This window comes from Glycine max, chromosome 19 (assembly GCF_000004515.6).
Source record: "Glycine max cultivar Williams 82 chromosome 19, Glycine_max_v4.0, whole genome shotgun sequence".
Taxonomy (NCBI): domain Eukaryota; kingdom Viridiplantae; phylum Streptophyta; class Magnoliopsida; order Fabales; family Fabaceae; genus Glycine; species Glycine max.
The window spans coordinates 6,098,897-6,114,843 of record NC_038255.2 but is presented as its reverse complement, the minus strand read 5'-3'; the positions used below and the strand labels follow the sequence as shown (position 1 = coordinate 6,114,843).

General features: G+C 30.2%; 1 protein-coding gene and 1 pseudogene across 1 annotated transcript; both read right to left on the bottom strand.

Annotated features, from left to right (window-relative positions):
• Positions 1-3,792: 3,792 nt before the first annotated feature.
• Positions 3,793-4,495, bottom strand: LOC100527519 (uncharacterized). Its single transcript, XM_006603897.4, has 2 exons — positions 4,310-4,495; positions 3,793-4,144 (listed from the first exon to the last, which is right to left on the bottom strand). Exons 1-2 carry the CDS (start codon positions 4,431-4,433, stop codon positions 3,930-3,932), a joined length of 339 nt encoding a protein of 112 aa, XP_006603960.1. The 5' UTR covers positions 4,434-4,495; the 3' UTR covers positions 3,793-3,929.
• Positions 4,496-6,436: 1,941 nt separating this feature from the next.
• LOC100815567 (protein trichome birefringence-like 19) lies at positions 6,437-12,780 on the bottom strand (annotated as a pseudogene).
• Between the last annotated feature and the right edge of the window lie 3,167 nt (positions 12,781-15,947).

Here is a 15,947-nt window from a genome sequence, read left to right as displayed (position 1 = left end):
TGTACCAAGTGTTGTTTGTCTAGTTTTTTTGTATCTTATTCCAATCGAAGAAATTTTCAAGGTTTCATGAACCTACTCTAGCTGGGTCCCTGGCCTCCACTCTCAAAAAAACAGAACATTAATGTGTTTCGTTTGCTCCACTGTCATATTGAACATAAAGTAGTGATATTTATACAAAGAAAAAAAACTCCCAAGTCCCATATTCACATATTTTTATCACAACGATTTTTTTTTTTATCACTTTTTCCCACCCTCATCAATGCTTGATTTTATTTGAGGTTTTTGGGGGATGATAAATCTGTGTTAGATAGATTACCGTTCTGTATATTCTTTCTGCTGTTCCTTATTGGTGTTTCTATGTCGGGTTAATTGTTGATTGTTTTGCTTTCAATGCGCATCGTTTTTGTCGCTTTCAGGTTGTTTCTGTGGCCCTACGACTACGAGAAAGAAAGAAAGAAAGTGAGAGGACACAATCTAGGATAATCCCCTTGGTTTTTGGCTTTGCCGCCTTGGCGTGCCTTTAGGTTCTAGAATGCACATGCTAGGGTTAACTTGTCTTGACAATGTAAGAGTAATTTTAAGTTTTAACTCTTCATTTGACATTTTAAAGAAGTGTTTGACACATTATTTTTTTAAAATTAAAAGAAACTATTTTATTTATTAAAATTTTACTTTGAATTTTAATTTAAAAAATTTAATTTTTATGTGCTTTTAAATATAAGAAGTTTTTCTATTCTCATCTCATCAAACATATATCATAACAAAAATTGCCTTCCAAAATAAATCATAACAATTTTTTTTAAAAAAAATAATTATTAGAATAGTTAATAAACGTACTGTAAATATATATTTTTTTATGATTAATGTCAATTCATATATTTTGATTTTTTTTTCTCTCTCTCTCTATGACATAACAAGCTGTTTGCACTTGTTTGGGTAGATATTAAACTAAAAAATGGAATAAAAAGTAACTAATTTGACCAAAGTTAGGAAATGTTTCATATTCAGTTTTGGTTGAATTGATTCGTGCAATCCATTCGTATTTACCAGCATTTTTCGGCTTTTTAACCAAAGGATGGTAATTTTTTTTTTCAAAATTATCAAAGAGATAGATTTTGAAAAAATATATTTATTTATGTATAAATCATAAATGGAACCACAATTTTATACATAGAAGTCGTAAATCCTACTCTGACTTCTGAATTTGATAATTTCGAAAGTGTTTTGTATCTCATTCAGAAGTCGAATCGAAGATCGGTTTACAACTTCTGCTTACAAATTCATGATTCCATTTACCACTTACTCTAAATGAGTATTTTTGTTTTTCAAAATCTACCTCCATTGGCTAATTTTGAAAAAAAGTTACCCCTTTTAATAAAAAAAAAGCCGGGTTTTTGTTCTTTTAACTATAGGTGTATTTCACTGAACTGGCTAATATTGCAAGTGTCATGCCAAACAATTGAACAGTGAGTTTCTTAGCAAAACATATTATATTTAGAAAATTACAAATCATCCAAATCCAAGGATCTAAAGATTTGTTCTGTCACGAATAAAGATTTCTTGGGCAAATTAAGCTGCGATTAAGATGTGGGGAGTGTACGAATCTGGACTTGGTTTTTTTGAAGGAAACAATTCTGCTAAGTCGTTTTTTCATTCAGAAGTATCTTGGTGCCCACTTTGATGTTTCATTTTCATATGCAAACAATGCATATTTCATGCCTTTATCCTTCTTTGTCTTCTATCGTCAACCCCACATCTATAGTTTCACGTGCAGCCAATTGTCACATCACACTATTGCTCAACTTTATTCTGCCACTGACTAGGTTATCCACTGCACTAACTCTGCTTACACCTATAATTAATATAACTTACTTTATAATGCACCACAAAAAATATGTTGCTTTGTATAATTAAGAATGTTGGTCCATGTCTGAATACTTTTAAGAAATTAAAAGTAACTTTTTTTAATAAAATGTATTATATTTATTATTAATAATGTATTTTATTGTAATTTTAAATAATTTTTATTTAATTATTTAGTAAGTTTTCAAAAGACATTTCTTAATAAGATTTTATCATAAATTATTAGAAGAGAAATTTGAAAATGAACAAATTACTCTTAATTTTTCAAAATAAAAATTACTTCTTCCGAACTAAATTATAAGCAATATTTTTTTTAGTAAATAATCAAATTCGTACTCCAAAATATGATGCAATGATAAATTGATTCTTAAAGGATAAAAATATAATTTTAGCTCCTGAATATACAAAAAGTGTGACAAATTAATCATGTTATTAAATTTGTAAGATCATTTTATCATTAAGTTATAATGTTCAAAGACTAATTTGACAATAAATTATATTTTTTAGACCAATTTGACATCAAGTTATAAAGTTTAAGAATTAATTTATCATTAAATTATTTATAGACTAATTTGTCACACGTTTTACACATTCAAATTAAATTTTGAATTTTTCATCATCAATTCTTCAACATCTTGAACTTTAAAGGACGAATTGGATTATTTATCTTTTTTTAAATTTAAATATAAATAAAATTTTAACTATTTTTTATCCTATTCAATAATAAATCTATAAAATATATTTTAATTAATTTTGATTCTATTTTCAATGACTTCTTTTTATAAAAATGTTTATAATGTAATTAAAATTATTTAATAAGCTATATTAAATATTCTCCTAACTAGTTTCTTTAAATATTCACTAATAATGACTGATTAAAATGATAAGAAAACAAATAAAAGTTAATTATAAAAAGTATACCAACTACCAGCAAAAAATAAAATATATCATCAAGTGGAAGTTTTGGCTCACAGATTTGCTAGTGAAAAATATTCATAACAAAAAAAATGATGTGGTACAACCATGACACAGTTCAATTTAAAATAATTAGCATAAAATTTCAGTCTTTAAAATTTTTAAATATGGCATTTGGATAAGTATCTTAAGAATATTTATTAAAAAAATTAAAAATTAAAAAATTAATATAAATCTAACATTTAATATATCTCTTCTAAAGAAATATTTAATATATTTGAAATATTATTTTTCCATTTAATACAATTATTATCTTTAACAGTTTTCTGTTTGTAGATAAAATATCAAAATAAATGTGAGTTACTGTAGGCCGTTGTATATAAATTCACTATCTTCAGTTTTTTCATAAATGCAGTGGATTCGGTTTCAGGTTAATCTTATTTGGTGTTGTACTATATTCATCACATATTTTGATATTAAAATCTGGAAAAAAACATTATTTATTCCAGGAATTATTTCTCTCGTGTCTATTTAGTTGGAGTTTGAATAGAAAATAAATTTAATTAAGACTTGTATAGTATTAGGATAATTAAAAAAATTATCCGTATTTTTCAATTGATTTTGGTAGCCGTAAGAGAAAAATGAAAAAAATACCAAAATATTAATAGTTAATGTAAAAAAAATATAAATGAAATATATCTGTAATCTGTAATTTTATTTATTATTATTGTACAAAATATTTGAGTCATTGTAAATAAAAAATAATTAAAATTAAAGGAAAATTTTTATTAAAGATTCTCAATTAATTTTTTTTAATGAAAATTAGTTATCGATAAAATTAATAGATACTTTGTGGAAGAAAAAAAAAAATTCTTATATCAAAAAATGGCCTGAGCAAAATCCACAGATGTTCTTCCCAGGATATGCTAATTCCAGAAGTATATTCACCACAAATGTTACTCAAACTTGGTTTTTGGTGGATGTGGTTGATGGAAAGGAGCAGAGACAGAGACCTCAAGAACAAAGATAAACATACATGTCATTGAAACTACATATGGTGCATGAACCAAAATTGAAGAGAAAACATTGAACAAATAATAATGATACTAAATAATCTGAGTACAAATGAAGCATATATTTATATATATATATCAGAAAGCAAAAGCTTTGGACTTTGGTGAATCAGCCACTTTGAGGGTCTCTTCAATGAGCTTTCTGGCCTTCCTGCTCCTAATCTCCATTCTCATGCTCTCACTCTTCTCCACCTTATCATAATCAGGCTTCTTCATAATCTTCAAAGACCTTATCTTAGATTTCAGAGTCACCATCAATCTTCCCAGACCCATCACTTGCTTGTTGTTTGATTCTGCTTTGGAATTAGAATTCTATATATCTTTATAGTTCTCCACTAAGTGAACAAAAAAATAAAAATAAAAATACATATGAAGAAAAATAAGAAGAAGAAGAATTGAAGAAGAAAAGGACAAAGTGACAACTACTCATTAGAAGGAAGGAAGAGAAATTAACAAACCTTGTGAAGGAGTAATTTGTGAAAAGTTTTTGACCCCTCTTTTGTTATTGAGCAGTGCAATTCCTCCAGAGAATGGGAAAAAGGGTCTTTCTCTATATATATTTGTCAATGGAAATGAATGCATTTAATAAATGGATGGTAAGGATTTTCCAAATTCAGGCTTCAAAAACAAAGTCAGTTATTTGATGACATGGGATTCTGGGTATATATTCGGTTTCCAACTAAAAAGTTAGACTAAAAAAACATTTTATATATTTAATTTAGTATATGACGACGAAAATGGTAATATCAAATTGATTGTAGATTAAAAAATATAATAAATTTATTACTTTAATATTTATAATGAAAGACATAATTTATTATTTTTGGTAAACATTAACATTATAAATTTCTTAAAATAGTATAACAATTATCTTTATAAATATTTTTGATTTACTTAAAATTTTGAAGACATGGAGAGAATCTTTTTTTTAGATATTTAGTTTATTTTTTTATTAGATTATATTTAGTTTATTTCTATTTACAACTTAATTAATTATAGTGATTTTTAAAACTTTTTATTCAACAGTATCTTTTTATTTTGTTAATATTTGAGTATTTTACTTTCTTAATCCTTTTTTTTTATTTACCAAAAATTCCCTTTCATGTTTTTAAAACTCGACTTCATAATTGTTATATTATGACTAGGAGAAAATATGTACTTTTTAGTTGATTGGTAGGAATAAAATATAGATACTAGAAGATTTATAATAATTTACGTATTTTTTTGTTCAATCAACTCAGTCTAAACTTTTATATTGTTATTTAATTATAAATTATTATATATAATAATTTTATTGATTTTTAGAATTTTATAATTTAGATTAAAATTTATATTAATGATAATTTTTAATTAATTGATGGTGTAAAATTTTATATTAAGAAATGTCTATCTATTCAACTCTATAGAAGAATAGTTATAGATGATAAATTATTATTGTTGTTATTTTTTATCTTCTTTTGATTTATGTTTCTATTGATTTATTTGTTCTAGAATAATGCTAATAGTTAAAAAAAAAATGAAATGTAAGCAAAAAAATGTGACCCACTACTACACATGACTAACAAACACTACTTTAACGTCGGGTTTTCTTGAAAAAAAAATATTTTTATTTATTATTTAAAATTTTTAAGTTAATATTAATTATTATTTTATCAACTACATCAGAGTATATCCTTACTTTTTTTAAAAAAAAATTATTTTTTCTCATTAATCATAAAAATAAAGAAAAAATGATAATAAAAATTAAATAATAATTTTAATAAAAACAAAAGCATTATATTCTTAATTTTTCTCTCACATTTATTTTTTTGACTGCCATCACCGTTTTTAAAAGGTATCTATAATAATTAATAACCCAAAAGAAGAAACAATAAGTCATAATTCACATATACTTTGTTGACTTGTATTATTCTCTTTGTACTGTTAAAATCTTGAAGTTCAGCCCAATAAAAACTTAGTCCGACTGTCAGAGATCACCAATAAAACATAGGGATTTAAATCATGCACCTCCAATATTGTATTCTGTACCTCCAAAAATATTTGAAAAGACTAAAATATCCTAATACTTTCCTCAAACTAATCACAGACCTAAAATCCTGGAAGGCACCTCCCTCATAAGTATACTCATGTCGTGACGACACCTCCTTCCGCGATGGCTGCGACCACCTCCTTTCGTGATGGCTGCGACCTCATCCTCCTTGCACAAACCCTGCACTCATCTCATGACGTTGTGCTATCACCTTCCATCTCCTTCCTTTGCGCGCCACCATCTATGAGTTTGGATGAGTTATTTTTGTCCACACACATAAAATGAGAGGTGTAGAATTCAAATGCACCCAACATATTAAAGGCCTAGGCCCAACTACATAACAAGAAAAAAGAACCAGAAGCAACTAAATCATGCGTGGTGGTAGTGTACACTATTTTTCTCTTAATTGTTTTTAAAATGATAATATAAGAAGGGTCTCCCAACATTACTTATAAGTAGAGTGATCAGTTTGAATTCGTGAAACAAAGTCTCAAAGTTTAAAATTAGGACAAAAGACATGATGTTAAACTTGTGAACGAATTTATAAATCTAATAATCAATTTGTTTGTAAATGAAATCTCTCTTGTATATCTCATACCTTTCATTTTTAATATTTCTAGTAGGAAATCACTCCAGGTGTCTATTGGCCCGGGCAAGCACCAGTGTACACAATCATTATATAATGTCACATTCTCATTTGGCCAGTGTCCATATTTATTGGGGTGACCATCTGGTCTCAATAAGATTGCCTGTGTAGAGTCAAATAACATGAATTTCAAACCTTTCTTTGTAGCTTTATTCTCATCAATTTTGAACTCCTCCAATTGTATTGTATGTTACTCCAAATTGTTGCCCTCTAACCTTGTTTCATTACTCTTAAATGGCCTTGTTCTCACACAATTCCCACCTTTATCCCACACCCCATTCTCAAAATGAGATGGTGCAAATGTTCTAAGAAATGTAACTCCGTTAAAGTTTTCTAAACTAATGATGGCTTTAAATGCAGTCCAAAATGCCTTTTTATAGCCATGGTGCCAGGTTAGCTGAGTGACATTTTCTAAGGCACAATATTGGCATCCAACAATGATAATGACATAATCAAACTCATTAATTTGGTTCGTCCTTATTTCATCAAATTCATCAAGATAAACATGGTAAAGACCACCATTTGAATCCACTTGTTTGGATCTAACTAGATAGGGTGACCAAAAAGTAGCCATTGTGAAGTTGTAGCTTGAGTACTGCCGCTTGAAGGAAAAATCATCTGTGTACGATACATCTATGGGCCACTCCACCTAGAAAGTTAAAAAAGATTAAAATTTAATACTTTAGATCACCATTACTAGAAGGAAAAATGTTTACACACTCAAATATGTGAAAAGATTGAAATGTGTGTTTGTCAAATTATCAACAACCGAAGCTCCAAATATTTTTGGTTAATTATTTGTTGGAAATACACCTCAACCCGACAAGATAGTGGTGCTAAGTTTAAATTTTTAATTAAGTAGATGTAAAAATTCTGCTAATAGTTGAGTTACATTAAAAAATATATACAAATGTTTTATTTTCCTTTTATCCTTAAATTATTTATTAACTTTTATTTTTTACCTTTTCTTACTTTCAGATCGATTCAGTAGAGTTTTATTATACTCCTTTTTGGTTTCTCACCTAAATGATAGGTTTATTTTTGTTGGCAAGCCGTGTTAATTGCAGACCTCCTAACCCGTTTTAGTCACCGTCTTTTTGGATTGCCTAAATTGTAACCATATAAGTAACAATCCTTAGCAGTAATTTTGTAGTATTGAATTAGACTGAAATTTACATTCTAAATTTATTTTATTTTTTAATTATTTTTATATTACACTATTTATTTTAACTATTACACAATTTACATTATTTAATTTATTATTTAAGCATTGTACTAGATGATGGTAATGGCCTGACCAAAAAAAAGATGATGATAGTGGATTAATTAGTATGACAATATATATTAATATACAATGATATCAATCAACATAATAAAAATATGAAGTATACTGAAATGAATGTTATTTTTATTTTATTTTAAACTTAGTTAGAAATATTTTAGAATATAATGTAAGATTATAATAATAAAAAATATAAAATAATTAACCAAAGAAATATGATTAATATAGTTGATCTTTAAATAATAATTATGAAAATTTGAAATTAACCCAAAAACTAAAATCATAATTACAAAAAAAAATTTATTTATACAATAAATTTAAGTATATTTAAGAAATCATATACACATGCACATTTCTATAATTTGTCGATTATCAATTATTTCACCACATAATTTATCAAATACTTATAATTTAATATTCAATTTATAACTAATAATTTTGAATTAACTTTTTAATTTTTATCTAGATTACGGCTACTTTTAAGAACTTCAAACAACAAGGATCAAGTGATCAATTTCAGAGCAGCACTATGCATAAATTGGATCACAAAGAGAAGTTAAATATTCTGATCGAAGGAGCCATCATGAGCTTTTGATCGTGGCACTAACTTTTACCATAGGAACTCAGAAGTTAAGAAAAGCATGAACTTATGGCTTATAATTTTAACCTTTTTTTTTTCGTTGACCGTGTTTCATGAATTTTATGCAGATGCAGGCTTGCTATGTGATCAGATATCATATTACGTAAGCAACTACGTACACAACTTATTTTTGGTACAACGCAACTATACCATTGATATATGAAATCAAGGAGAAAAATGGAAAAATAATTAAAACTAAAGAAAATTAGTAATTAGTAATAATTGTGGAACCATAGTTTTATAATCTCAATCATGAAAAAATGTAAAAGAGCAGACTTACCCTTGATAGGAGACAAATCATAGACTGCATGTGATTTCTGCCAATGGAGCTCCAACAAAAGCCATAGATTTTCCTCTCATAATTTCTAGGGACTGAAAAGGGTTGAATATGGGGAGTTCACACTCTTTTGGCTTCCATCTCCACTTCATGAAATCAGTATAAGGTCTTGTTGGTTCTTTTAGTCTATTAGACTTGCACTAGATCAAAAAAGAAAAAAAAAACAAGAACAAGCACAACAAAGAACAAACCAAGAACTACACAAGATTTTACGTGGTTCAGCAATGTGCTTACATTCACGGGATAGAGCAGCTCATCATCATCACATTTATCATGAAATTCAAATTCAATACAAGCAACAACTGGCTTTGATCTCTTTCGGTTTCTTTCTAACAAAACCTCTCTCAATCTCCTAACTCCCTATCTCCTTTGAACTCTCTGAATTTTTCCTACAAAAATTCTGTTTCACTATAACATGATCAAGAATATATATACACTAGTTGCTAGCTCTAGGAACAAAGATTTTTCTTTGGCGCCAAGTCACCAATTCAATTATGACAACTGAATTCAGTTATAATAACTGAATTTAGTTATGATCAACAAAAAACCTTCCACTTTGTGGCTTTGGTGATTTTGAGTAACGTACCACAAATCTCCACCTTGACTCCAAATCAACAAGTGTCTATCTTGTGATTCGGGCTGCACTTCTACTAACTGCTTTAGGCATCTTCAAAATTGATCAAGTCCAGGCAGCGCTTGAACTTGACACAAGATAGGGACTTTGTGAACATGTCAACAAGGTTTTCTTTTGTTGAAACCTTCTCCACCTTCACCTTCTCCGAATCAATCACATCTCTGATGAAGTGTAGTTTCACATCTATATGCTTTGTCCTCTCATGGTAAATTTGGTGATTTGCTAAATGGATAACACTTTGACTGTCACAGTGAATTGTTACATATGATTGTGCTATTCCAAGTTCATTTACCATTCCTTTTAGCCAGATTGCTTCCTTAACTCCTTCAACTAGGGTCATGTATTCTGCTTTAGTTGTTGAAAGAGCAACAATTGATTGTTGACTTGCTTTCCAACTGATTGCAGTTCCATACAAGGTAAACACATATCCAGTTAAGGACTTCCTCGTGTTTACATTTCCTGCAAAATCTGCATCAACATAGCCTGTAATTGTTGCCTCGAGTGCTGTCTTCTTGTACCTTAATCCAGCTTTCAAAGATCCATTAAGATACATCAGTGCCCACTTTAAGGCCTCCCAGTGTGCACTACCGGAATCTCCCATGAACCTGCTTATTATACTTACTGCATGAGCCAAGTCAGGTTTGCTGCAAACAATTCCATACATGATGCTTCCAACACCACTGGCATAGGGTGCTTGATTCATTTTAGACCTTTCTTCAGCTGTCTCTGGAGCTTGAATAACAGATAGCTTTGTATGATAACCAAGTGGTGTGCTGACAGATTTGCTTTGATGCATCCTAAACCTTTCCACCACTTTCTTGAGGTAATTGCTTTGAGACAAGAATAGTTCACCCTTTGCTCTATCCCTATGAATATCAATCCCGAGTATCTTTCTAGCTGATCCTAGATCTTTCATCTCAAATTCTGTGTTCAAACTTTCCTTGAGTTGTCTAATCTCTTCCTTGTTAGCACTTGCTATGAGGATGTCATCCACATACAAGAGAAGGTAGAGAACACACACTTTCTTCCTTTTCAGGATATATACATAGCTGTCATAACTGTTTCTGATGAAACCATACCTGAATAAAGAACTCATCGAACTTCTGATACCACATTCGAGGTCTTTGCTTCAGTCCATACAAAGATTTTTTCAACAAGCACACCTTGTTCTCCCCTTCTTCAAAACCTTCAGGTTGGTTCATATAAATGGTTTCCTTCAGGTTTCCATGAAGAAAAGCAATTTTAACATCAAGCTGTTCAAGTTCCAAATCATACTGATTGACTAGACCTAGCATGATTCTTATTGAACAATGCTTCACAATTGGTGAAAAAATCTCATTGTAATTAATTCCATCAACCTATGTAAAGCCTTTTGCTACTAGTCTTGCTTTGTATCTAGGCCTTTCTACCCCTGGAATACCTTCTTTCTTCTTGAAAATCCACTTACGTCCCACAGCCTTCTGCTTCTTGGGTTGATCCACAAGTTTCTAGGCCTTGTTCTTTCTTAAGGATTCTATTTCTTCATTCATTGCCTGAAGCCACAGCTGATTGTCTTCACTTTCAATTGCTTCCCTCAAGGTCTTTGGTTTTGAATTTTGAATCTCCTCAGCAACATTCAAGAAATAGCAGATAATGTCAGCATGGCTATACCTCTTTGTAGGCTTTATAACCCTTTTAGCTCTATCTCTAACTAATTGATAATTGGACAAGTCATGCTGAGTAGCCAAATCTTCATTATCACCAATTTCTGCTTGATCAGTGTGATCAATAGTATCTTCACTGCCATGATCTGATGCCTCTGAATGCTCCACCTCAAATTTAGTACTCTCATTACTTGACTTGTTGTCCTTTTGATCCTTACTCAGCATTGCCATTCTACTCTCATCAAAGGTAACATCCTTACTCAGCATTATCCTCAAATTTGGAATCTTGCTGTTTTTGCATCTCCTTGGTCCTTATTGAGGTCTGAACTTCTTCTAGGGAAATGTCTTGACCTTTGCCATAAAGGATTACATCCTTGAAATGCTCAAAGGATTTTGGTAAGGAATTCAAAAGCAAAAGAGCTTTATCTTCCTCTTCAAGCTTTACTTCAATATTTTCCAAAACATCAAGGATCTTGTTAAAATCTGCCAATTGTTCAGTGATTGTTCTTGATTCTGTCATCTTGAAGGTGTACAGTTGTTGCTTCAAGCATAGTCGATTTGCAAGGGACTTTGTCATATACAAGGACTCCAGTTTCAACCACATTGAGGCTGTTGTTTTTTCTCTTGCAACTTCTCTTAAAGCTTTATCTCCAAGACATAGAATGATTGCACTTCTGGCTCTATCAATCATTTCTGATTTCTCCTTTGAGCTTAGAGATTTAGACATCCTTTCTTCTCCTTTAAGAGCTTCTGCACAGCCATGTTGAAAAAAGACTGCTTCCATCTTGATCCTCCATAACCCGAAGTCATTTTCCATTGAGAACTTCTCAATATCGTACTTCGTTGTTCCCATCTTTCTTGATCTTGATGTCCCCATAGACGACACCACTTGTTGGTTCTTTTAGTTTGTTAGACCTGCACTAGATCAAAAAAGAAAAAAAAAACAAGAACAAGCACAACAAAGAATAAACCAAGAACTACACAAGATTTTACGTGGTTCAACAATGTGCCTACATCCACGGGAAAGAGCAGCTCATCATCATCACATTGATCATGAAATTCAAGTTCAATACAAGCAGCATCTAGCTTTGATCTCTCTCGATTTCTTTCCAAAAAAACCTCTTTCAATCTCCTAGCTCACTATCTCCTTTGAACTCTCTGAATTTGTCCTGCAAAACTTCTGTTTCACTATAACATGATCAAGAATATATATACATTAGTTGCTAGCTCTAGGAACAACGATTTTCCTTTGGCGCCAAGTCACCAATTCAGTTATGACAACTGAATTCAGTTATAATAATTGAATTTAGTTATGTCATCAACAAAAGAATCCTTCACTTTTGTGGCTTTGGTGATTTTGAGTCACATACCACAGGTCTCCCATACTTCGTGCAATTTTGATGCTCATGAATTTCCCAACATGTTGTGTTTGTGTAATATGGTGCCTCTAGATTGGGCACCCATTCCCCACTGAAAATGTCACACTTCTTCACTGGTGTTGAGGGCAAGCTTTATGGCTCACTTAAATCATCAATTGCAATAATGGATGATTGCTTATATTTATTAATTTTCAAGAGTGAATTGTAACTAAACAGAGAACAAGACAGTGTGGTGAGTGTAAACATAAGTAAGGTTAAGAATACTAGTATGGTTATTTTTGACATCGTTTGTTATGAGCTATTGTTCCCACATAGAAGAGAAATATGTAGGAACTTCATTTTGGAAGGGATTCAAAAAGAGAAAAAGAAGAGAAAGGAATAAAGGAGGAAGGAAATACTGCATAGGAATGAAAGCAGCTTTGCTAATGTAGTGTGTAAAGTAACATATATACGCTTTCTTTAGTTTCAAATAAAAAAAAATGTTCTTCTATTTATATTTTATTTCTTGTTTTTTGAAATTTATACAAGAAAAGGTAAATAAATAGAGAATAAAAATATAAAATATCTTCTCAAACCAAACCCCTCTCTTAAATTTTCTACTTGATTTGAATTCTGATTGAGTATAGTTTTTTTTTTGGCTATAAATTAAACCATTTTTGTTTGCTTGAGGTTGATCTCTACTTTAATATAGAGCCATCATTAAACTTAAATATTGTAGGTACATATCATATAATATTTTATCATTCCCGTTGCTTCTACAATTGCATATATAAACAATGGTCCATGAGCAATTGCTTCATAACACTTTAAATATGTACGTACAAAGTCAATATTGGACCTTTTTAACAGCTGGCCTAGTCATTAAAAGCTAAGTCTGATTAATAAAAAATGTTAAAAACTACCAATGGAAAAAAAGAAAATGCAGTTTTTCTGGCCTATTATCAAATGGCAAGCTTCTCATACAGGAGTAAGAGGAAATTAAGCAGAATGAATGGTACGAGGAAAACACTTTCTGCGAACGATTTTTTTTATTAATAGGAATCAAAAGATAATGCCAGATTATTTGTTAACATTCTTGGGAATGTTTAATCTGTACTCCCTTTTATTAATAAGAGTCGTTTTAGACTTTTGCACATTAATTAAGGAAATCATTAAAGACTTAAAATAAGTAAAATATTCAATTATTCCAATTATAGGAGTGATAATGAAAATAAATGCACTGCACAATTCCAAGGCAACGACTACCGAAGGAGGAATCCGAAAACAAAAAAAAAACTCTCTCCTCTCTCATTTAATATACGTGTAATTAACGAAAACAAATCTCTCTCTCCATCAAAAACTCTACTTTGTTTCATGAGCTGCTAAAAACCTTTCTTCTTCTTCTCATTTTAAAGCTCATTAATTATTCAACGAGGAACCAAAAATTAAACTCAGAAGAAGAACTTTGGAGGCAAAATAAAAACTGTATTTTACACTATTTGAGAGAGAAAAAAGAAAACCCAAACGACAGAGGGAAGGGAAATAGGAAGGGTGAAAAATAAAAAGTGTATCTAGAGAGTAGAGGGAGTAAGCAGTAAAGGAAGAGATAAGCAGTAAAGGAAGAGTGAAACATCACGTAAAATTGTTTAATTAATGTGAAAGGGAGAAGAAAGAGGAGAAAGAAAGAGAAAAACAAATGCTCAGAAAAACAAATGCTTGAGATAACTGAGATCTGAAAATGAGTAGAAAGTATGGGAAGTTGTCTCTAACAAATAGGGAAGATAGAGAAAGCCTTGAACGGTTTTTATTTTTAAAAAATTAGAAGAGTCTAAAACGACAATTATTAAAAATTAGAGGGAGTACATGGCTGAGATAAATGAGTTTAGCTTGTCTACATTGATGATTCCATGTAGTAATTAATGCCGTAAAATATTGCTAGAAAATAATTGCTAATGAGAAGGAATAAAAGAATGTCTCAAGAGTTGTGTGAAAAACCAAAATTGAAGAAACCACGGGCATATAAGCTGTGAAATATATCTACTATATCAAAGAACCTAACAAAATAGAGAGCAAAAGCAATATGTGCGATTACAAAAACATCTCAGATGCAAAACTACCAAAACACAATATATTTATGTATACGAATAACCCTAATCCATGAACATAAAATAGTCCGATAATAAGGGTCCATACCTCCGCTACCACAACAAATCCCCCAATTTTTCTCTCATTATTATTTTTTTCATCAATTGGGTTGCATCACGAAGACTTCATGTCACCAACGCTAACAAATATCTATTGAGTACATATAAACAGACATACTTATTGTCTTGAGGGGAAAACTCCCCCTCAAAGATTTCATTTTATTTTTTCTTAATATTACATTTATTATGTGTATATTGTGTGTGTTGCTCTCGATCAGTTTAAAATTTGTAGGTTGTCACTACTTATATAAATGAATAATCATCATTACTAGAAAATAAGGTTTTTACATCGGTTATTTAAGACTTTTAACATTGGTTATTAACCGATGTTGAAAGTCTCGATGTTGAAAGTAATATTGTTAACATCGGTTTTTCAAAATCGATGTTAACTAATAAATACAACATCAATTATTTAAATAGTCGATGTTATATAATAAGAATTTTGAAAAAAGAAAGTTATAAATTTATATATCAACATCGATTATTTAAATAACCGATGTTAACTGGCACTAACAACATCGATTATTTAAAATACCGATGTTAACTGGCACTAACAACATCGGTTATTTAAAAAATCGGTGTTAACGGGCACTAACAATATCAGTTATTTGAAAAATTGATGTTAACTGGCACTAACAACATCGGTTATTTAAAAAATCGATGTTGTTAGTTCCAGTTAACAACGGTTTTTTAAATAACCGATGTTGTTAGTGGTCCGTTAACACTGGTTTTTTAAATAACCGATGTTGTTAGTGTCAGTTAACATCGGCTTTTTGAATAACTGATGTTGATATGTAAATTTATAATGAGCATCTTCAGCTGCATTATATGTTTGTTTGCTACACTATAATGCATTCAATTTAAAGAGTCATCAGACTTGTAGTTAAGCCTTAACATTTAAAACTAAAGCATAAAAGAATATAAACTTGAACGACAATTAAAGATCTCATTATTCAAACCACTAGGGTCGGCCAAACAGTGGGAGTTATAGTAGTTTGCATGGAATCTTAAGTACAAGCCCCATTACCACCATTATACACCAAAAAAAAATCGCATATGCATGTAGATAGTCAAATAAACTAGCATTCTATCCAACATAACAATGAGCTTACAAACACATTCATAACAAAATTTTAGTGAATTTATCGTCTCTCTTTCACTTGTTCCTTTTGGTGGCTAAATATCTTATATCCATTCAACCTCTGCAACACGATACCTGCATAAAACATTTAAAGAATAAAGTCATATTTCCATGAAAGAAAAATAGCCAGATCAAAAGCTAGAGAATTCATGAAACATCCAGAGACAACTCACCCATCTTGA